The 23,435-nt window shown below is 42.1% G+C and overlaps 1 protein-coding gene and 1 long non-coding RNA gene across 5 annotated transcripts in view; one reads left to right on the top strand and one right to left on the bottom strand.

Moving 5' to 3' along the window:
• The window catches only part of LOC119744428 (basement membrane-specific heparan sulfate proteoglycan core protein-like), a 164,258-nt gene that overhangs the window by 44,174 nt on the left and 96,649 nt on the right, over window positions 1–23,435 (top strand). For 3 of the 4 annotated variants that reach the window (XM_038220357.1, XM_038220355.1, XM_038220354.1), the window contains exons 6-7: window positions 2,523–2,618; window positions 14,673–14,975. In XM_038220357.1, the coding sequence (XP_038076285.1) occupies window positions 2,523–2,618; window positions 14,673–14,975 (399 nt within the window). The remainder of the gene's footprint in view (window positions 1–2,522; window positions 2,619–14,672; window positions 14,976–23,435) is intronic. The other variant, XM_038220356.1, reaches the window with a different exon arrangement.
• Window positions 3,343–3,842, bottom strand: LOC119744429. The gene is made up of 2 exons (XR_005273563.1): window positions 3,780–3,842; window positions 3,343–3,527 (listed from the first exon to the last, which is right to left on the bottom strand). It is a non-coding gene; the product is annotated as an uncharacterized LOC119744429 (long non-coding RNA).

Below are 23,435 nucleotides of genomic sequence, written 5' to 3'. Positions count from 1 at the left end.
AAAAATGTGCTTAGCACAAAAAAGTCTGGCTTATAAAAGCAGGTTACCCGCCACAACACCATGTGTTGTATATTGCTCGTGATTGGTATTCAGCTGTTGTTTGCTTAGTATGAAAATCACATGGAGTTTTGGCTAGTAAACTGCTTTTATAAGCCAGACTTTTTTTGTGCTAAGCAAATTTTTGTGCTTAGCAGTGCCGTGAAATTAGGCCCTGATCAGCCAAATTCCTACTTTCGATCTTTGTGCTATATTTAGTCTAAAGCCTACATGTAGGTTCCAACTTCCCCCAATGAGTAAATTTTTACATGTAGGCAATTCAATTTTGTTTTAGAGTCATTCTAGAAATTTATGGGCCAATTTATGGGCCATTTTTCCTGTCCCAGTTACATGTACCTTTGCATTGGTACTTTGTAATTTGCCATTCAAGTATCATTAAAGCTAACTTCAATAAAAACATTTTATTTGTTGGGTAGGTAACTTATAATAATATAATAATACCAATAATATCGTAGTCTTGCGCACGTATCTGCCAACTATTAGGTACTCAAGGTGCTGGAGATATGTCTATTTATTAAAGAAAGGTAAATAAAGGCAAACCCCTTCTCTTAGCGATAAGTGTTACTGGGTTCTTTAACGTGCATTACACAACACACGGGACCTACGGCTTTACGTCCCATCCGAAGGACGAAGCAATAATGGTTAAGTGCCTTGCTCAAGGGCACAAGCACCATGTTCCCATGGTCAGGATTCGAAGCCATGTACCACGGCACACAAGTCGAACACCGTAACCACTGGACCACAGCACCCCACTTTTTGAACTTCCTTTTCGTAATCACACTTGTAGGACAACTGCATTAAGGAGTACATCAGAATTATAAATCATATCAAATGTAAGAGGGACAGGAGCAAAAGTGGACCTCAAATTCATAAAATAACCCCTGACGAAATTTCATGTATACGTGTACATGTAAGTGAGAATTTCAAATATCTTGAAAAAGGTTCGTTCACTATAGTGGCAAGAATTTGACTTTTTCTTGTAGTAAGCCTTTGCTGGAAAATCTTCTTTGAAAAAAAAAAACTGCTTGATTTTGCCACATACTGGGTATGCTTGGATCCAAGTACACAATGAAGTCAAGAAAAAACTGACGGTGCATTGACTTTGAATAGGCCTACATGTTTGAATTTTTAAAGTGAAAAACAAATGTACATGTACCGGTATACAACGGAAAGCTTACTCTACATTGCTTTGGCAGAAAGCCTTGAAATACTGATTGCGTGTATGTCTGTGATGGCTAGTATGCCGGTACATGTAAATATTAATCGATCTTGATACCAGATAAAAGCTAGAAGGCATTTTGAAATCTGTAAATCCTTGGACGTCAACCTCTGTGAGACAGTCTGGTAGCTGGTACTGTGTAGGCCAGGGACATGTTCATGTATACTAAGCAGTGAAGCCCAGCAGAACTTGTTGACACTCAAACATTATTCATGCTTCTGTGATGGGCCGGATTAGCCAATACAGTAGGCACTGTGCCTACCGGTACATGGTAGGGCCTAAGAGAAAAAAAATTGGGCCTACAAAAATTGAGGGCCTTTGATAGTACCAATGTGCCATAAAACCCACACACAATTCCACGCAGACACAAGAAAAGTTTTAGCGTCTCCCTCAGAGTTTTTGATTTTGGGAAAGCTTCAAACTGTCAGCTAGTGAGTACCGGTACATACATGTAGCTGACATTGTAATTAATGCATTGTACCGTAACTGGTAGCAAACTCAATACATGTAATACATTGTACAGGCTAATTTCAGGCAAAATTTGCAGTGAGTTCATCCCAAAAACATTGCAGGGTTTTTTTTGGGGGGGGGGTGTACATGTACATGTCATATGTACACTTGACATGTTGATTTTTCCTGGTTATTAACCAGGAAAATATCTGCCACCATAGTCAATATCAAGCGACAAAAACAGTCCCAATTTCTACAATTTCCTCAAAGACAACTTTCCTCACACAAAACCAGTGTGTGGCTCACTTCATACGGAGTTGGGTCCATTGGAACACTGGTGCCTACGGCCCAACGAACACTTCATCTGGCCCTGCCTCTGTGCCTTGCTGGCTGCGCGTGTGAAGTATTCATGGTCCTGAAGACAGGTCTGTTTACGGTACACCGTGTGCGTGTTTCCATGAATGTGCTGTCTGGGCTGGTGTGCTTGTTGCTTGTGTACGGCTGGGGACAACCTTCAGACCATTATCCCGGATGCTCTGCGCGCGCACTAGCCAACAACCATTGCATCCTTGCGGTTGGACATCCAGGAAGTTAAAAACCCCAAGAATTTCTGACTCCATCACATCATAAGAGTACTTGGGATGTAGAGTTTTCTTCAGCTAAAATAGAGGATTTCTCAGGATATTTCACACTTGGGGGATGGAGAATTTCAGTGGTTGTCGGAGGAGGGCCACCGACTCAAATCCTTGTCGTCAGAATTTCATACGCTGCATTGTTTTTGTTTTACTGCTGACAGTTCCCCCGACCACGCAGCAGCCGGTGGAGGGGACGTCGCCCCCGAGTCTACCTACGCGGCCGTCATTCTGCCCCGGTGGCGCCCAGTGCACCAGCGGTGAGTGCATTGCGCTGTCGCTGCGGTGCATGGTGGCTATTCTAAACATCTCCTTTTTTCAAATGCATGCCATAAACTCATATGCCATTTTAAATACCAAGTTAGATACTTGCTTTTTTTTTCTTCTAATTTATAAAATGAAACCAGTCGTATTTTCTACCCGTTGGAAGCATGACATTTTACTGGTGTCTTTTTATTAGCAATTTTTCTGATGCAAACTTGATACATCACAAGTATACATACCGGTAGTACGTGCATGTACAGACTAACTGAAGGGCCTACATAATGTGCATACCGCTTGGCGAGTAACTCAATGACTACCGGTAGATACTTGTGAGTAGTTTATGCTACTCATTCTTCTGATGGTTTTTCATCTGCTCGAGTACTTGTCCTCAGGTGTGAGTAAAAGCAGTTACTCGCGAGTAGCAATTTAGGTTTATGGTTAATTCACGGCTTAATACGTCCCCTACCAACAGGGAATCACTCCCTCCACCTCTCTCTCCCTAGGATTCCATTTGTCTAAAAAAAAAAATTCAAGCGTACCGGTATGACGCAAAACATCGCACAGTAAGGATAACTCGGTCCTGAAGAATATGGTGTGACTTGCCTGCTATTTGCTTGTCTTCACACGATAACCCGCCGCTACTTCATGTCATACTAACATGCCATTTTTCTGCTTTTATGGGAATTTGGTTAACTACTCGACTACTCGTGAGTAATTGTGGCTGCCTCGGGGCTCACTTGTGCCCAGAGGAGTTTCGGACTACTAGTTCTCAAACTTATGAGAAAAGGACTCCCAAGTGACTGGTATTCGCAATCAATCCAGGAACCACACACAAAACACAATGAAGCCACTTGACAACATGGTGGTGATTGCTGATAGTAGATTGAGTAGATTGAGATAACAATCTGCAATTTAATAAAGCAGAAAAAACACTAATAAGAAAACTATAATAAATGTACATGGAAAAGTCTAATCTATTAAACATGGCAAGTTGAGTCCAAAAATGTGAAGTCTGATTTGTCAAGTCTAAACACTATTTGCAGTTCAATCTGTTTTTGCTGAATGAATAATCAACTGTAAAATCTCAGAAAATCCACTGAATTCTGTCTCTAAACTTATTAAAAGTAACTCATAAAATCAAGGAAAATGCTTCTTACCAAAATGGGGTCTTTCAAGGTCCACAAAGAGTGAATAAAGTGATGAAACTTGAAAAACTAAATTGCAATGAGTATGAAAACACTTGTCTCTGAAATCACATGGTCAGTAAATATGGCTGCCCATTGTTTATGTGGCAAGATTATGTGGTACTTGTACCCACACAGGGTCTCTGTATGCACATAGGAAGTGCACAAGGTCACTCTGGTGGTGGGAAGGAGGCTACTTAATGCAACACATAAGTAGGCTCTTTCACTTTTATGAGGTGAAAGTTAACTGTAGGCTCTTTCACTAAATATGAAGTAATACTCTAAAAATGGAATTCTAAATTTAAACTATGAAAAACTTGTTAAGAAAATTAATAAACTTAAGACAAACTCACTGCACAGCTGCTGCAGTGACATGGCTCCTCTAACTGCATCTCGCAGTTAACAAACTAAAATCAAACCTGAACTTCAAAGATTAATGTCCATGAAAATGTTCCTTCATCTTGGTGGACGTCTTGTCTCGCACGCACTGCTCCTCAGATGCGGACTAGTGTTGGCTCGTTAAATTGGTATCTACCTACTAATGAGTAACAAGAACAGTTAAAATGTAAAGTTCATAAACTAAATAGATTGTCGTCAGCAGTGGGTCTCTTCTGGCAGGATCTTCAGTTTGGCTCTTCGGTGGGGACTTCTCTGGTCTCTTGAGCTTCAGGCTTCTCTGCGGGTACCAACAGGACAAGCTTGTGTACTGGTCTGTCAAGGAGTGATGGAGAGTGTTGCCGTCTGCCAAGGTTGTCTCGTGTGCCATCAAGGGCGGATCCAGGGGGGGGCCAAAGGGGGCCATGGCCCCCCTCAAAACGAAACCAATTTTTTTTTTTTTTAATGTGACATCGCAATAAAGGCAGGCAATGAGTACACCACCATCTTTTCCTCAAAAAAATTGGTTAAAGTGGTCAGAAATTGCCTCAGATCGCACCACAGAGCATCTAGAATCCAAAAAATTTTCGGGGCCCTCACGGGCCCCGAACCCCACGCCGTAATTTTTTAGACCCACTTTTTTGGGGGGGACCAAATTTTTTTTTTGGCCCCCCCCAAAATTGTGTTCTGGATCCGCCCTTGTGTGCCATCGGCCATCAAGAGCTTCACTGACCTGACTCTTCCGTCATTGCTCGGGTAGGTCTCCACTACGCGTCCCAGTGGCCACTGGTTCCTGGTCTGCTCACCTTCCTTGGAGATCACGACATCACCTACTTGTAGATCTCTTTCTGGATTGACCCACTTTTTGCGCTCTTGAAGATGGTGCAGAAACTCCTTTCTCCATCTCACCCAAAACTCATTGGTCAAGAACTGGACACGTCTCCACCATTTGCGGGCATAGACATCTTCCTTCTGGAACTTTCCAGGCGGAGGCAGAACCACCTTGGGTTTCATGGTGAACAGATGATTGGGTGTCAATGGCTCTGGTGCGTCTGATGAGCAGAGATAGTCTGTCGTGAGAGGTCGTGAATTGATGATGCCTTCTACCTCAGTCATGAAGGTCCTGAAACATTCATCATCCAGTTGTGTCGTGGTTTTAAGAAGAAGACCCTCTAGTGCACGGCGTACTGTACCTATCTGTCTCTCCCACACGCCTCCCATGTGACTGGCATGCGGTGTGTTCAGCTTGAAGGGAATCCAGTCACAGTTGCTCTCTAACAGGTACTGGTGGACTCTGTCCTGCTCCATCTCAGCTAGCGCTTCTCTCAGCTCACTCCGAGCACCGATGAATGTTGTACCTTGGTCTGAACGCAGTTGACGTACAGGTCCTCTCCTGCTCTGGAATCTTGTAAGGGCATTGATGAAAGAACTTGCCGTTAGGGAATTTGCTGTCTCTAGATGAACACCTCTAGACGCCATACATGTGAACAGGACACCATAACGTTTCACTTGACTCCTACGCTCTTTCACCAAAAATGGACCGAAGTAGTCCACAGCGCAATAGGAAAATGGGGGCGCTGGCTCTAGTCGATCTACGGGTAGGTCAGACATCTTCTGTCGCTGCAGCGATCCACGCAGTTTGCGGCAGGTCACACATCTTGAGATGTAGTTGGACACAGCTGATGAACCACCAATTACCCAGTACCCTCTCTGACGTAGCTCGTTGTGTGTCATTCCTCTGCCCATGTGATTCACCTTCTCATGAATATGGCGAATCAACAACTGGGTGACATGACCTTTGTAAGGGAGAACGGCTGGATGCTTAGCTTCAATTGGAAGATCAGATCTGGCAATACGGCCACCCACTCGGATGATGCCATCGACATCTAGAAAGGGATCTAGCCGGTACAGACAACTCGTCTTCTTCAGGTAGTCATTTCTCACCCTTGCAGTCTTTCCATCGGTGACTTGCCCGATTACACCAAGTTCTTGTAGGGCCTGTAACTCGACACTGAAATGTTCATGCTGAACATTTTTGATGATTTCCATCTCTCCATTCTGTAGTTCTGCCACAGTGATTGCTTGCTTCGCAGGAGTGGAACAAACTTTCCCTTCACAAGGTTTCTTCACTACTCTGTTCCTCAACTTTGTCTTCAACCTCAGACAAAGAGCGACTGCCCTGCAAGCTCTATTCCAGGATGAAAAGCAATCAAGTCGGCTCACTTCGAAGTGATGATGTCGTGCGTTGTTCTCAGCTGTTGTCACGAAAGCTGAGACTCTTTTCACATCTGGGTCTGATTCACTCAGTGGTGCAACTACGGCTGGCTGGGGTTGAAAGGGGCCATCCTTCTGCAAGAAATCTGGACCGGATAACCAGCAGGACTTCTCTATAAGTTCCTTTGCTGTCAGACCACGTGATGCTTCGTCAGCAGGATTTTCTTTGGTGTCTACGTACATCCATCTCTCTGGGTTAGTCAGACTTCTGATTTGCTGCACTCTGTTAGCAACATAGACATGGAATCGTCTTGCTTCATTGTTTATGTATCCCAAAACAATCTTGCTGTCTGTCCAGTAATATTCGTGGAGCATCTCGTAACATAGCTCTCGTCGCAGGAATTCACTCACAGTTGCTGAGACAGTTGCTGCTGCAAGTTCTAGCCGGGGGATGGTGACGAGCTTCAGAGGGGCCACTCTGGACTTACCGACTACAAAGGAACAATGTGCCTTATTGTTCTCATCGACAAGTCGCAGGTAGGAACACTGACCATAACCATCTTGGCTTGCATCGGAAAAATGATGCAATTCAACTGCTGTCACAGTTCCAAAATCCTTGGGCTTAAAACATCGCTGGATTTGGATCTTCTCTAAGCCGAGAACCTCTAAACGCCATTTCTCCCACTCAGGTTGTAGCATCTCTGGCACTGGACTGTCCCAATCAAGTTTGTCGCGACACATCTGCTGCAAAATTCTCTTCCCTCTGAGGGTTACTGGAGCCACATAGCCATTTGGGTCATAGATCGAACTTACAGTTGAAAGTATGCCTCGTCTTGTGAATGGTCTATCTTTCAACTCAATATGGAACTGAAAGGTGTCACTCTCGACACACCAAGTGACGCCCAGGGCTCTTTCCATTGGTAGTACATCTACCTTCAGATCTAGTTCCCTTGTACCACTGGCTCGCTCTTCTGCTGGGAATTTTTCCAACAGCTCTCTTTTGTTGGAGATGATTTTGTGCAGTTTCAACCCAGCTTTTCCACACAGATTCTGACTGGCTTTGATCAGTAATGATGCTCTTTCCACTGTGGGTAGTGACTTCAGTCCATCGTCTACGTAGAAATCATTACGAATGAAGTTTGCTGCCTCTGCTCCAAACTCATCCTCTCCGTCATCTGCTGCTCTCTTCAGCCCGAAGTTGGCACAGCCTGGTGAGCTAGCGGCCCCAAACACGTGAACTTTCATTCTGTATTCGACCACTGGCTTCTCTGGATCACCATTTTCCCACCATAGGAATCGCAGCAGGTCACGGTACTTCTCTTCTACATAGAACTGATGGAACATGCTCTTCACGTCAACCATAAAGGCCACTTCCTCTTTCCTGAATCTACACAGAACACCGAGAAGACCATTAGTCAAGTCAGGACCTTGAAGGAGATGGTCGTTGAGTGAAACGCCTCCATATTTGGCTGAACAGTCGAACACCACTCTTATCTTGTCCGGCTTTTTGGGGTGATAGACTCCGGTGTGCGGCACATAGTTTACCTTTCCCTCATCAACTTCCAGTTGGTCTAGGGGGACTCTCTCTGCACACTTTGGGATAACATCTTTCATGAACTCCCTGTAGTCTTCACAAAACTTCACATTCTTTCGGAATCTGGCGGACAGCTGATTCCATCTCTTGACTGCAAGTTGGCGGTTGTTAGGCAGGGTCGCAGCGTCAGACTTCAGTGGTAGTGGCATTTCGTAGTGGCCATCGGATGCTTTCTTTATTCCTTTTTCCATCACGCTCAGGAAGTTCTCGTCTTCTACTGAGTATGGCTTCCCCTGATGATTCTCGACAAAGTCGGATTCCAACACCTTGAGAACTTTCTCTGGGTTTAAGACTTCTTTCACCCTTGTACCATAGACGAAGTGTTGGTAGCTTTGTGGTTCAGCAACAACCACTTTGTTGCATACTGCAGGTTGGTCATCGGTTTGTCGTGCAGCCTTGCACACGTTCCCAATCACTCCCCAGCCCAGTAGTGACCTCTGGCCGTAAGGGTCATCGTCACCACCGGCGATGATTTCCCTGGGTCGAACTACTCTGGGACAATTGCTCCCGATGAGAAGAGATATTTGCAGGGTTGGGTCATAGGGCATGAGCTTCTCTCCTAGAGACTTCAGGTGGGGCCATTGATGCACAACCGCAGGTTTCGGTATCTGGGATTTCTTGGCTGGAACGCTGTCCCGCTTGAAGCAGACTGGAAGTTTAACAGTGTGCTCTCTATTGACATCAAGCACTTCAAGCCCGGATATGCGACTGCTGGTGATTTGCACATTTTGCTCTTGCATTGTACTGAGTAGTAACTGCGTCTCTGGTCCCTGCAGGTTCATCCTTTCACACAAACTCTTTGACACAAAGCAACTGTTGGATTGTTCGTCCAAGATGGCATATTCGAGGAACTCCCTCGCTGGATCACTCTCACTACGAACCAACACTGGTATAATCATGGAGTGGTCACCTTCTCCTTCTTGGTCTGGTTGGGAACACACTTGAATACAGTTGGACATTCCCTCATCTCGTTTGGGGTGCACAGCAATGACTTCTTTGGGTGGGGATGAATTGTTTGGGACTTTGTCAGCTGGTTGTTTACTTGCCGCTGCTGACTGGGGGTTACTTGAAGCAGTTTCTTCTGGCCGTCTCTGTTGGAAGTTGCGATGGAGACAGGTCAAATGGGCACCAGCGCAGATCCGACAAACTTTTTTGTCGTTACACTCTCTCACTTGATGATCACTGGAACGTGCACAGCCCATGCACAGTCTCTTCTTGAAGAAGAAATCCTTTCGCTCAGCGAAAGGCTTGCGCAGAAAGCGCTCACAGTCGTCCAGGAGATGACGCTTATTGCAGAAGAGACAACTCTTGTCACTGGACAACTGCACTCTGCTTGTTGGTTCACCTCGACTGGTACTAGTCGCAAAGACACTGGTGTTCTTTTTCGGAGCACTTCCTGCATTTGAACGTTGTTTGTCCTGACTTCGAACCACGCTCTGCAATTCAGGAATGTTTGCCCTATCTGCTGCAATCTTCACAAGTTTGACAAACTCGCTGAATGGGGGGAAGGAATCCTGACCACGGATCTGTCTCCAATAGTCAATCTTGTCCCGCCACTTTGTCTCAAGGTTGAATGGCAGTTTCTCGACTAGACGAGCATTCTCACTGGCGTAGTCCAGCACTCCAAGGCTTGCTGTGGTTGCTCGTGCTGCCTCTACTTTCCCCAGAAAATCAGAGAAATCTCTCAAGCCTGCTGCATCCCTCGGCGTTAACCTCGGCCACTGACGGAGTTTGCTTATGAAAGCAGTGCTCACTACACTACTGTTTCCGTACCTCTCGTTCAATACTTTTCTTGCCTGCGTGTAGGCCTCTTCAGTGCCGATGAGCATGTAGTGCTCCACTAGGTGCTTTGGTTTCCCCGTCACATATTGATTGAGGTAGTTAAGCTTGGTGTCGGCATCAAGGGGTTGGCTGTCGATAAGGGAATTGAAGGAGTTCCGCCACAGGGGGTACTGGAGTGGATCACCGTTGAAATGGGGGACGGCTATCTTTGGTAGCTGGCTAGATGCAACAAGGCGTTTGTTTACATCATGCTGTTGTCTACTGGACTCGGCTAACTGTGTAATGCACTTTTCAAGTGCCGACGACATCGTCATCCGTCCTCCTTCACTTTGGTGATGAGAATGATGTACACTGGACTGTTCATCAGATCTGTTCTGATTGGCTGATGTAACCATGGCAACTGGTTGGAGTGACGCATTGTCCACATATGCGCCTTCACTTTGGGGCACAGATGGACACAATGGAGGGGGGTGATCACTTTGATGCGAGTTGAGGAATCTCTGCATATGTTCATGTTTGTCGGCGGGGATGCCGGACAGCTCTGATGATATTGAACTGTTGTCATCCCGCTCCAGCGATGAGTACACCTGCATCACAGCTCGGGTTTCGGCCAATTTCCTCTCTATTTCAAGTTGTTCTAACTTTTTGTCTCTCTCGATCTTCATTTCCTCCACTTTCTTTGCCGCCTCCAACTCCAGGAGTTTCAGCTGTTTTTCTTTCTCTGCATAGTCTAGCTGGACCTGCAGAGCAGCCGCTGTTTTCGCTAGTTCCAGCTTTTCTTCCTGATGCCGTGCATATGATGATGTAACGGACACGGCATGACTGGCTCGACTGGAACTCTTACTTGACTTGTAAGACGACACATGACCAGCGTGACTTGCTGCTCGACCGGCGTTACTCTTCTTTGACTTGTCAACCTTATGACTAGAAGACGACTGGATTGGTAACGACATGACGTGGGTTTATTCACTCTGCATGCTCTGGAACGACTGGACTTTGGTTGTGACTTTGATTGTCCTTTGATTGTTATTTTGATTGTTATTTTGATTGTTATTGTGGCTGCCTCGGGGCTCACTTGTGCCCAGAGGAGTTTCGGACTACTAGTTCTCAAACTTATGAGAAAAGGACTCCCAAGTGACTGGTATTCGCAATCAATCCAGGAACCACACACAAAACACAATGAAGCCACTTGACAACATGGTGGTGATTGCTGATAGTAGATTGAGTAGATTGAGATAACAATCTGCAATTTAATAAAGCAGAAAAAACACTAATAAGAAAACTATAATAAATGTACATGGAAAAGTCTAATCTATTAAACATGGCAAGTTGAGTCCAAAAATGTGAAGTCTGATTTGTCAAGTCTAAACACTATTTGCAGTTCAATCTGTTTTTGCTGAATGAATAATCAACTGTAAAATCTCAGAAAATCCACTGAATTCTGTCTCTAAACTTATTAAAAGTAACTTATAAAATCAAGGAAAATGCTTCTTACCAAAATGGGGTCTTTCAAGGTCCACAAAGAGTGAATAAAGTGATGAAACTTGAAAAACTAAATTGCAATGAGTATGAAAACACTTGTCTCTGAAATCACATGGTCAGTAAATATGGCTGCCCATTGTTTATGTGGCAAGATTATGTGGTACTTGTACCCACACAGGGTCTCTGTATGCACATAGGAAGTGCACAAGGTCACTCTGGTGGTGGGAAGGAGGCTACTTAATGCAACACATAAGTAGGCTCTTTCACTTTTATTAGGTGAAAGTTAACTGTAGGCTCTTTCACTAAATATGAAGTAATACTCTAAAAATGGAATTCTAAATTTAAACTATGAAAAACTTGTTAAGAAAATTAATAAACTTAAGACAAACTCACTGCACAGCTGCTGCAGTGACAGTAATTTCTTTGCGAGTACTCGAGTAGAGAAATCCACTACTCACCCAGGCCTAGTGTGTGTATACAGTGTTGTACTGTATTGTGATGGGTGCATACCTATGTTCCCCAGTACCGATGTTCCCCAATACCGATGTTCCCCGAAATCCTTACCCTATAACCCTAACCCTAACCCTAACCTTAACCCCAAACCTAACCCTAATCCTAAGGATCTCGGGGAACATCGGTATTGGGGAATATAGGTATTGGGGAACATCAGGTAGACACCATTGCGACTACGTAAAACAAGACTTGGAAAATCACGGGTTTTGCGATCTTCGGAGAGGAAAAGATGCAAAAGTAGCAGAGATTCTGATGGAACGTAGGAGCTGGGGTGCAGCCAGGCTAGCCTGGCTGCTCATACCGGTGGGTCTACACGATCCCGAAGCAGTGTCTCCGATTGGTCGTTACCATCATGTAGCTGGGATGGGGCGGGGCGAATACAAAATGTGTTATTTTAAAATTTACGTACATGGGCATTTCAACACTAACGGGGTACAATTGACTGCAGATTTGAGATTTGAGAGGAGGACAGTGGAGGGTACAGCAAAGCGAGATATTTTGTTCAGTTGTTTCCTGTGCTTTCCTGAGACCTTAATGATCATGTGTACAAACAATATAGAAAACCTTTTCTGTACTTAAGAAATCGCAGGGGTCATTGTAAAAATTAAGTACGTAACAAAAGGCAGAATTTTTGCTACAAATTGACATGACACTAATTATAATGTGCATGAGTTCACCCAAATGTCATCTCATTCAGATTTATAACCCATTTAGGAGTGCTAATAGCCACAATGAACACAATTGTGTTGGTCTTTAAGAAACTTATAGGTAACATTCGTAACGTGGACAGAAATGTTGTGACAATTTTCTGTCCACGTTACGTACGTAATATTCTGGACACAATACCCTGTGACATCTGAAATATACAATTCATTATCTTGGTTTTTACAGGTAACAATGCTGTAGGTAACAATGCTGTAAGAATAAAAAGGCACAATATTTGATAAAGACATTTATTGTAATTATAACTTTTTATCAATATTAACAAGCTTTCTGTCCATGTTAGTACGTACCCGGTAGCACTGTGAGCATAAATATCTTGACAATTTTGCCTGGAAAGTCTTGCATGTAAATTCTTTAAAAGCACAGTCCTCAACAATGGGGTGGGAATGTACAAGTGGAAAATATGACAAACAACTTGATATTATTATCCTGCTTCATTTCCCAATCCCATGTCACACTTTTGTACCCCTTTAGTGTGGAAAGACCCACATGTACCGGTATGTATTGCATGGCTATGTGACTAGATACAAATATTTACAGCATTTCGCTCAAAACTTTCTGAACTGGAGGGCGCTATTTAAAACCACTGTTAAAAACTGTGCAAAGGCCTGCAAAGGCAAACGAGCAAATTTATTTGCTTCAGGACATTATATTCCTTTGAAATTTGTTTGGAAAAAAAAATTAGAAATTTTGAAAAAGCATGTATACCAGCTTTAAGAACACAAGCTTCCCTTAAGTTTTGGTAAACAAGTGGTAGTCTGCTACTGGTAATTATGCAAATCTTTTCAAGTTTCAAGAATAAGGAGGAATTGAAAGGTTAGGCTTTGAATCTGATCAGCCACGTTCAAATTCCGTTGTAAAATTAATATAAAGTCTTGTTCTTTTTTTAGAATTAATAAATGTATACTCATATTATGTAAGAGTCATTCTACAAATTTATGGTCCAGTGTGTGACATTTTCCTGTCCCTGTTGGTACTTTGTGATTTGCCATTCAAGTAGACTAAACTTCAAAATGACTTTTTATTTGTTGGGTAGTTTGCTATTCATAATCACTCTTGGAGGACAACTGCATTAAGGAGTGCATCAGAATTTTAAAATCATAGATGTCAAATGTAACAGGGACAGGAAAAAATGGACCCCAAATTTATAGAATGACCCACAACTACATGTAAATGAAGTGAGAATATAAAATATCCTGAAAAATGCTACCGCAGACTTTGCAAGAAGGTGCCTGTACAAAAATGTACCTTTGACTCTTTCCTTTAACTGAGCCTTTGCTGAAAAACGTACTTCAAAACTGCCTAGTTTTGCCGAACATGTTGGGACATTTGCATATGCCCGATTACACAATAAAGGCAAGACAAACTAAAGTTTCATTGAATTTAATTTAATTAATATGGAAAGACAAATGTATACTGTTAATTTAGTTTACCATATGGAAAGGAGCCTTGAAGTTTGAACACTACATTATGTGTACTGATTATATCTGTGATGGCTACCATAAATATTTATTCATTAATCGATCTTGATAGCAGATAAAAGCCAGAAGGCTTTTTGAAAATCTTAAATCCTTGGATCTCTGTGAGACAGCCCCTCTGGGTGGCTGGTACTGTGTAGGCCAGGGACGTGTGATCGCCAGATACACTGAGCAGTGTAGCCAAGCAGAACTTGTTGGCACTCACAGACATTATTCATGTCTCTGTGCCTTGCTGGCTGCGCGTGTGAAGTATCGATGGCCCTGAAGGCTGGTCTGTGACTGTACACTGTGTGCGTACATGTGTACAGTACATGTGAGCCTCAGTGAACATTCCGGGGAGTCAGTCAGTCAGATGCCTCCTGCCAGTTGAGGTGTTAGCCGTCTGACTGGGCTGGTGTGCTGGTTGCTTGTGTCTCGCTGGGGTCAAGTTTTGGACCATTATCCCTGATGCGCTGTGCACTCAGTAGCCAACACATGCAGTTGAACACCCGGGATGTTAAAACCCCCAAAACTTCTGGCTCCATCACATCATAAGAGTGCTTGGGATGTAGAGTCTTCTTTAGCTAAACTGCAGGATTTCTCAGGATAATTGTAGACTCACTTGGAGGATGGAGTATTTCAGTGATAATCGGAGGAGGGCCACCGACTCGAATGCTCTTCGTCTGAATTTCATATACTGCATTGTTTTTGTTTTACTGCTGACAGTTCCCCCGACGACGCAGCAGCCGGTGGAGGAGACGTCGCCCGAGTCTCAACCCCCGCGGCCGTCAGTCTGCCGCGGCGACAGCGACTATCGCTGCCGCAGCGGTGAGTGCGTGGCGCTGTCCCTGCGATGCAATGGCGGCTACGACTGTGCTGATGGCTCAGATGAGCAAGCTTGCCTGTCTTCGCCTCCATGCCGGAACACAGACAGGTACTGCGACGACGGGCTCTGTTATGATGCCAGACTTTTCTGCGACGGGATACCACACTGCCGAGATGAGTCGGACGAAACACCGTCACTATGTGGTAAGCTGAAAGATTTACTTTTTTTTTATCTAAATCTTCTTGAAATGTTGTCTGATTTGCTGACTGGCATCAAACAGTTGTACATAAAAGATTATTTCAAACTTTTAAGTTTCTTATGCTAGTTGCCAAACAATCAGATTAAAAAAAAAAAAAAAAATTGTGCTACGCCAAGACTTATTTGTTTTCTAAGATGTTATTGATATTTTGCAGTATTTGACTTTCTGGGTTTTTTAATGTCGTTTTTGTTTTACCCCAAACCTTACACTCGGTTTTCTTCTTCTTCTTCTATTCTGGTTAAAACATCTCCCTTTCAAATTCGTGCCAAAAATGCCCAACTGCCATTTTTTTCTTTTTACCACGTTAGATAACTTATTTACTTGTTTGTTATTTTTATAAATTCCTTTTTTTATAAAATGAAACCTGTCATATCCATGCATTGCTTGGTTCGGTGTTTCCCACCCGTTGCAAGCATGACTTTCTACCAGTTTCTCGACAATAGCAATTTTTTTCCGCACGGTTGGTACCGCCTAGTCTTTCAAATCGACCCGTAGCAGTTATCTCATGTCATTGTTCCCCTCTCAGGGAGATGATTGCCAGCTTGTTTTTGCAAGGTTTCATCCTTGGGGGTAGAACTGTGCAGTCATTTTGACAGACAGGTGGGAACAAATAAACCCGCACCGGTTGTTTCATCAACTGGAGTTATGTTTTCGTCTGTGGTACACCATTTCTGTTTTCTTAACTCAAGGTCCTGTAGTCTGGAAGTTAGAGTACTTATTCTAGGGCTAATGAGCAGAACATTTTTACATTACATTCTTACATGTGGTCTACCTGTAGTTAGTTGATTGTCTGGTGGTTAGCTGATGGATAAGTTTGTTGAGTGATCTGTTAAGTGATTCCATGGTTGACTGACATGGCCTGTGTGTGTATGGTTAGTTGATTTTCTGGTGGTTAGCTGGTGGTTTGGTTCATTAGTTGAGAGATCCATGGTTGAACAGTAAGTGATCCACAATTTAATTAATTTATATGGTGAGTTGATTGTTGGTTAGCTGATTCATAAGTAAGTTGAGTGATATGTTTCAGTATAAGTGATAGATGTTTATTGATATGGTTAGTTGATCGTTGGTTAGCTGATGGATTGATTCATAACTTCATTGAGTGATCTGTCAAATGAAAACATGGTTGATCAGTAAGTGGTCCACAAGTTAATTAATTCTATTACAGTGAGTTAATTGTTGCTTAGCTGATTCATAAGTTAGTTGAGTGATCTGTTAAGTGATTCTATGGTTGATCAGCAAGTGATCCACAGTTTTAAGTAAATTATATGGTTAGTTGATAGTTGGTTAGCTGATGGATTGATTCATATTCGTTGAGTGATCTGTCAAGTGAAATAATGGTTGATCAGTAAGTGGTCCACAAGTTAATTAATTTTATTATAGTGAGTTAATTGTTGGTTAGCTGATTCATAAGTTAGTTGAGTGTTCTTTTAAGAGATTACATGGTTGATCAGCAAGTGATCCACAGTTTAAGTAAATTATATGGTTAGTTGATTGTTAGTTAGCTGATGGATTGATATGTGAGATGATTAATTGGTTAAGTGATTCCATGGTTGATCAGTGAGTGATCTACAAGTTAATTTATATGGTTAGTTGATTTTCTGGTGGTTAGCTGATGGATTAAACCACAAGTTGAACGATCTGTTTAGTGATTCCGGGTTTGCAGTGCCATGAGGTATTGTGCACAGTGGAGGATTTTTTAAGAATCCAAATTTCCCTGAGGTTTTGGTAAAAAGAGGCTCTGCTTATGGTGCAAATCTCTTTAAATTTCAATACTTTTTAACTCTGCTATTTCAGATTAACAATAAGAACACCTGAGGAAAAACATTGATTTAACAACATTGACAACAAAAATAAGAAAACTATCAGAGCATCAAGTCACAAATGTTTTGTCAAACTTTCTAGCTTGAGCAGTTGGCATCAAGTTCAAATTCACTCATTTCAAAGGCTGCAAATTTATGCGCATTTTTCCTGAATCTATTTTGGACACAAATCTCATCTCTTTCTTTGCAAGAATTTATCCTACCAACCCAGACATTTTTTGTTTTGCTACAAAACTGAACATTTGAAAAGAAATGGGGAAATATTTTTATTGTGAGTTATTAAATATACAAGTAGAAAGGTATGGAATTTCTCTGGAATTCTAGTTTCGAACAGGTCAATATGGAGATTTCTTTTATCAGGCACCCATGCACATGTGCAAATAAGATCAACAATTCACCTCTTCTCTTTGATAGTGTACAGTGCTTACTCTCATTCTAGACTATTTTCCTCCAATGCAGTGTTTTGTTCAGTTTCTCCGACCACCAGAAAATCACGTATTTATCTGCAGGCAGCGTTTACAATTTATATTCTTTTTAAAGACTGGCACCTTTCACCTTCTGTGCCTGGGGGCTTGGGTGATCAAGCTCAGCCATAACAGGGCAAGAATTTGGAAAATCTCAAATGAAATCCAGGCCGACCTCGTTTTCCCCTCCCTGGCCCTTTTTGACAGAAAATCCCAGGAGAGACCTGTGATATTTTAGTTTTGTCGTTGAAGCAGAGGTGGACTGGTATTAGACAGGATCATTGTGGTGGCTTAACAAGGAGGCATTCCAGAGTTGACTTTTAGGTTTGTAGTTCGTTGGAAAAAAATCAGTTGGGAGGAAATTACGGTACATGAACTTTGCAAGCTACAGTATCTTAGGTAGAGAACTGTACATTTGCATCATCATTTAGAAAGAAACATGTTTGTCATCACATAATTATTCATAAGAATAAAAAAAAGTCGACACAAGCGACCAACAAACAAAGGAATGTGTTTTTTGTTACAAGTACAGAATACTTTCACTTTGTACAATCGTTATTGCTAGAAATTGGAAGTTAATGAGTTAATTATTTTGTAGCACATTTGCATTACTCCATTACAATGCAACTATTGCATTGTAAACTTATTGCAGATTTATGAAAGCGATTTCTCATGCCCTAGACATCTTGTTTAGCTGGACTTTTATACTTTTGTAGTTGAAGCAACATACGTGTACTTCTTATAAGTTCTTATACATGTGTGGTATTTGATAGTCACGCAAGGACATTCAGGGCTTGTACGTTGTAGACTCAAGTAAATTATATTATTTCAAATGATGCAAAAGCATTTTGGGGGGCTTGCAATATAGGCATAGCATGAACATTCAGAACCAGCTGTGTTGACTTGGGAGTCCTTTGGTCAGACTGGACATCGTCATGAGCTCTCTCCTCCGGAATGTAGAGACCCCTCTCTCGCAAAACTGGCAGCTCAAGGATTTAATTAGAAATTTGGCGCTGTGTGTAATTGTGTGTCTTGTGTTTGAGCATGGAGGAAGGCTGCAGTATGTGAAGATATTACATGTAAATGTTCGCATGTTTGTGTTAAGGCCCATCAACATTGATTTTTAGGTTTTCATCACCTCAATTTTCACTCCCGTCCCAATTTGTTTACATCTTATATTTTTTCTGAAAGTGTGTCTTTTCCTCAAAAAAAGTGTATTTTCCAGACAACTTCTCACCAAATCCACAGGCATGATCACACTGATTTGCACGCAAACATTGCATGCAAACAACATTGTGCACGACATACAGAGCACATCGCGCGAATTCTTAGTGCTAATGCAATTCGTCATCGTGTAGTCGGGAACCATGACAAGTCGATTTGGTATTGATACGACAACGCTCTAGGCACCAGACAGTACTTGTGGTCGTAAAGTTTTTAAACTTCAAAGTTCCCAGAGCGCCAGCCCACAGTTTTCTTTGTACAGGTACCAATATCTCGCTGACTGACTTACTCCTGGACTGACTCACTGTCACGTCAGACTTATTCACAATATAAAAGTTGCATCGGGGTGATGTATATTCAACTTCAGACTTACATGTAGACTTACACGTAATAATAAGAAACGATGACTCATAGTCATACGCCTCCCCAGACCCCTTAGATCAGATTCATCTGGGATCAACTCTACAAGGCTTGCATACATTTACATTTAGTTTTAGTTTGTAAAGTGTTGACTTTTTGTCTAGACACTCGCAACTGGTTGTTGCATCTGATGACTTTTCGACCATTGTGTACTTTTGCATTGTCAATATTTTTTTAGGTAAACAGAAATAGGACAATGGGGTATTGTACATGTACCAATTCTCACAAAATATTGTGTGCAGTAATTGACTTGAACAGGTACATGTACATGTACTCATTCATGTGAAGAAAAAAAATATGTGTGTACATGTATGAAGAATTCAATTGGTACCATACCAGTCGGATACCAGTAGAGAAAAACCTGGACTTTTTTGCTTACATAAAAACTTTGAAAGTAAAATCAAGGATCTTTTTTTTTCTTTGCGCTCAAATCAGGCTCTATTCGATCTGCAAAATTAAGAAAATGTTTATTGGGTTGATGTCTTTTCAACATTAGTTTGTAAGTACTCTCTATGAGCCAGTGCTTTATGAGAGTTTCTGAGAAAAAAAATCTGAAAAAGTACCAGTGGGGGGAGGGGGGTGCTCCATTTCCCCCTCCCCCCCCCCCCCTGGTGAACAAGTGTGGGTGGATATATACCGGTACCCCCCCCCCCCCCCCTTCCCTCAAATTTAGCCCCTGTCTTCACTCCACCTTCTTCTTGAACCAATACTCCCCTGTCACCAATAATTGAATCAAGGTTGTTAGAATTGGCACCCAGCCTTATGGCCTGTGATTTACATACTGTTCAAGGATGGCACCAGCTGGGGTTGGCCTTAACCTATCGGTGAACTTCACCGGTTCCAGGTTCAAACATGTTGTTTACCTATTTTGCAAGGAACTTGTAACAATGTCCTTTGTTTACAACATTTTGTCGGAACAATAGATTTTTACATGTTTCCATTCGGTTCTGCCCACACTGCGCATGCATGGCAGCGATATGCACGACACTTCAGTGCCTGCACTGGTAGGCGCATCGTGAGCAGACTTTTTTCGTGAGCAGACTTTTTTCAGACATAAATCACGATTGGTCACAAAAAGCAGATCACGTAAATACGTTATCACATTTTATAGACCTGGGATGCGTTCAAACATCTGGGAAAATTTGTGCATTTTTTCCCCATTGAAATGTTAAATGTGAGAATGTCTCATCCTTAAAGTTAAAGGGAAAATACAACATTTGCAAACATCAAAAGCAAAAACTACCAAATCATTTTGAAATACCTTGCTGGACTGTTAGTGAATGACAGTGTAAAGCATCCCGTAAAATCATGGCACCTGGTATACTGTAATTTTCAAGAAAAGTGGTATTTTTGTATCAATTTCCAACGCTGATCGGCCGACCAGTGTTGGAAAAAACTGGCTTTTTTTCAAATACTGGCCCCAATTGACCATCGCACTTGTTTGCAATCGATTACACACCTATGAACGGGTACAAGCCAGCTAGACTGGTTCCCTGACCGTACAATTCCCCAATGTATGTAAACTGCTCTGTTTCTTCTTATATGGAGTCGAGAACCAGACTACAGGAAAATGATTGGTTTTTTTTGTTTTTATAGCATTTTCGAACCCAAAACCTCAAAAAAGTCAGTGTAACTATATTTGCTATATATTTCCACCCCCCCCCCCCCAATTCCATTCATTTCTGAAAATTACAGCAAAAGCAAATGATGTATATTCCCTTTAATACATGCACCGGTATGTGGCCCTTAACAATCGCACTGAATGCAAGTTTACAGACTCCTGTCATTTATTTCCAATTTCATTTCCCATGACATTCCCATCAGCTATATAACCTGTCAAGCACACATTTCCCAATCCTTCCACATTCTGTGCACACCATTCACAGCTTTGTGATTTCCAGTCATTTTTCTCCATCTATAGTCGATTAGCCCAGATACCCATGCTCCCTCAGTGCCCCATTGTTAGTGTTGCTGTGGAATGTGCTTCACCGTGGCCCCTATGAGACACTCACCCCAAAATACACCCTACCATGGGGTCATTTCATATGAAGAACGTGCCTGGTGTGTGTCCTGCACACTTCCTATACCTCTTTGTCTTAGTTCTGAACTACTGAACTGATTTCCGACAGATTCAACAATGTACCGGCCCCTCATTGTGAAAAGACAATCGATAAATATTAATAACAGCTGTCAGATTATGAAAAAAAAAGTTGTCAGAAATCTAAAAGAAAAAAAAACACACACAAAGTAAAACTGACTACATGTACATGTAGGTGCATACTTAATAATCATTAAGTTGAACAAAGAAATTGACTGGAATGGGAATTGAACCTGCGACCCCCGGATTACTCACACAAGATTGAGAAATCACTAACATAGGGCTACGGTAGATAGCTCAGTTGGTAGAGCCCTGGCACGTACATGTACTTCGGAGGTCGCAGGTTCAAACCCAGCTCCAGTCAGTTTTTCTTTGTTCAGCCATATCATTAAAATGTAAAGAAAACGTGAACCCCAAACACACTACCGGTATTTTAATCCTTCCTATCCATCAAGCAATTTGACTAAAAGATTTTTAAAAATTGCTCTATACATGTACTTCAATATACAGCATTTGGTCTGAAGTATGCAGTGTTGCAGAATATTCATCACATGTCACTCAAGGGATTTTGAGGGATTTATTTTTTTTCCCACAAATTTTGTGAAGTATAAAATGTTGGAAGATTTAGTGGAGTTACTTTGAAACTGCCAAAATAATTACAAAAATTTCATTGACTGGAAATTGGCAGAAGTTTATTGATAACTTTTTTTCAAAACGAAAAAAAAAATATGAAAAGAACCAGAGGCATACATTGACTCTACGTTTCAGTCAGTTTTCTCAGATGGTCATCAGGAAAAATTGTCAGGAAAAAATCTTATCAGGAAAAAATATTTGTCAAAAATCTTGAGGGAAAACTCTGGCACTTAGCAATATAGCAGAACGAGCGAGGATAGCAGAAAGGTCATTCTATAAATTTAGGGTCCATTCAAGTAGCATTAAGAATGACTTCAAAAGAATTTTTATTTGTTAATTGGGTAGGTATATACCAGTAGTTTGCTATTCATAATCACTTTTGGAGGACGACTGTACTAATTAAGGAGTGTATCAGAATCATCAATTCAAAGATGTGAGTTGTAAACACACTGGGACAGAAAATGAACACCAAATTGTTTGAGTGACCTAGAATGGTTTCTGTATTTATAAAGTAGTTAATCGCTTCACATGGTGTTTCCATAGGCAAGGTTGCACTAGATCTTGAATGCAAGCCGCAAACCACAACCGTGTACATGTACTTAATGATGATTTAGGCTCATGTTGAATGAGACTTTGACAATGACCTTATAACCACCCTGTTCGGGTTTCGATGACCTCAGTGGCTTCAGAAGAAACCGAGAGAGCTCGAGAAAGTCAGCCACGGGCAATAGTACCACAGCTTCCAGGTGTCAGATGGTTAATTCAGACCCAGCAGCTCTGGTGAGAAGCACAGTGGTTGGTCCCTGGTCCTGCTAGGAAGAGCAGTTGTCATGGTGAAGGCATCTCCTCCCCTCCCCCCTTACTCTTGAGAGTTTGTTGCTGCTTGTAGTTGGTTTGTGGTTGAAGTGCGGTCAAACTTCCTCTTGCTTCAATAGTAAACGTGAAAGATATTTTTTAAAAGCTGTTCTGACTTTGTGTCTCGATTCTGTGGCAATTGGTCTATAATGCTGACTTCTCTTGTCACCTACAGAAGTGAAAAGTTTCAAGGCATAGCACCATGTGCTTTTATCCCAAAAGATACCTGACGAATTATAATCCAAAAGTTTACTTGGATTAACTTCCCAAACGCCATCAAAATCCATTCCCGCCATTTGGGGGTATTTTGGCAGACAGGCCATGAGTACCAAGTCTATCAAAATCCACCTGTAGCGGTGGTGGATTTGTGCTGGATTTCAGCAGATTTGGTTCTGAAGCATTATGTGCAGCAGGGTCAGGGATGGATTTTGGCGGACTTAGTCCAGCACTTAGTAAAAGACACAAGGGAGTTAGGGTACCGGTACTAAACACCCCGTGAAATTATTCTGTCTGGCTTGCTGTCATTTGGTGATTTTCAACGATCAGTGAATTGACTGATTTTTGGGAAATAAAGAGTGCTATTGATGAAATCGCATTTTGTGATCGACAGGTTGTGCCTGGCGTTCCGTGATCAAAAGGTTTTGCTTGGTTTGTCACTGTTTTCTCGAACAGTGTAATATCCACTGAGCTGAGACTTCGACAAGTTAGGTTTCGACCATTCTTCTTTGGATTTTGAGTGGTGTTATAATTGGAAATGACCAAAATGAATGAAAAACAATTGCTCCTATGGGTGCAGACCAGTAAATCGGTCCGAAATTGCCTACGCCGGCAAAATCACGATTTGTATGCCCTCAAAATCTTCAGTATTTGAGCATGCTGTGGGCCATGAA

The sequence above is a fragment of the Patiria miniata genome, unplaced genomic scaffold (genome assembly GCF_015706575.1).
Source record: "Patiria miniata isolate m_02_andy unplaced genomic scaffold, ASM1570657v1 HiC_scaffold_7, whole genome shotgun sequence".
NCBI classification, from domain to species: Eukaryota; Metazoa; Echinodermata; class Asteroidea; order Valvatida; family Asterinidae; genus Patiria; species Patiria miniata.
The sequence above is the reverse complement of the archived record's forward strand: the minus strand, read 5'-3'. Positions and strand labels throughout refer to the sequence as shown.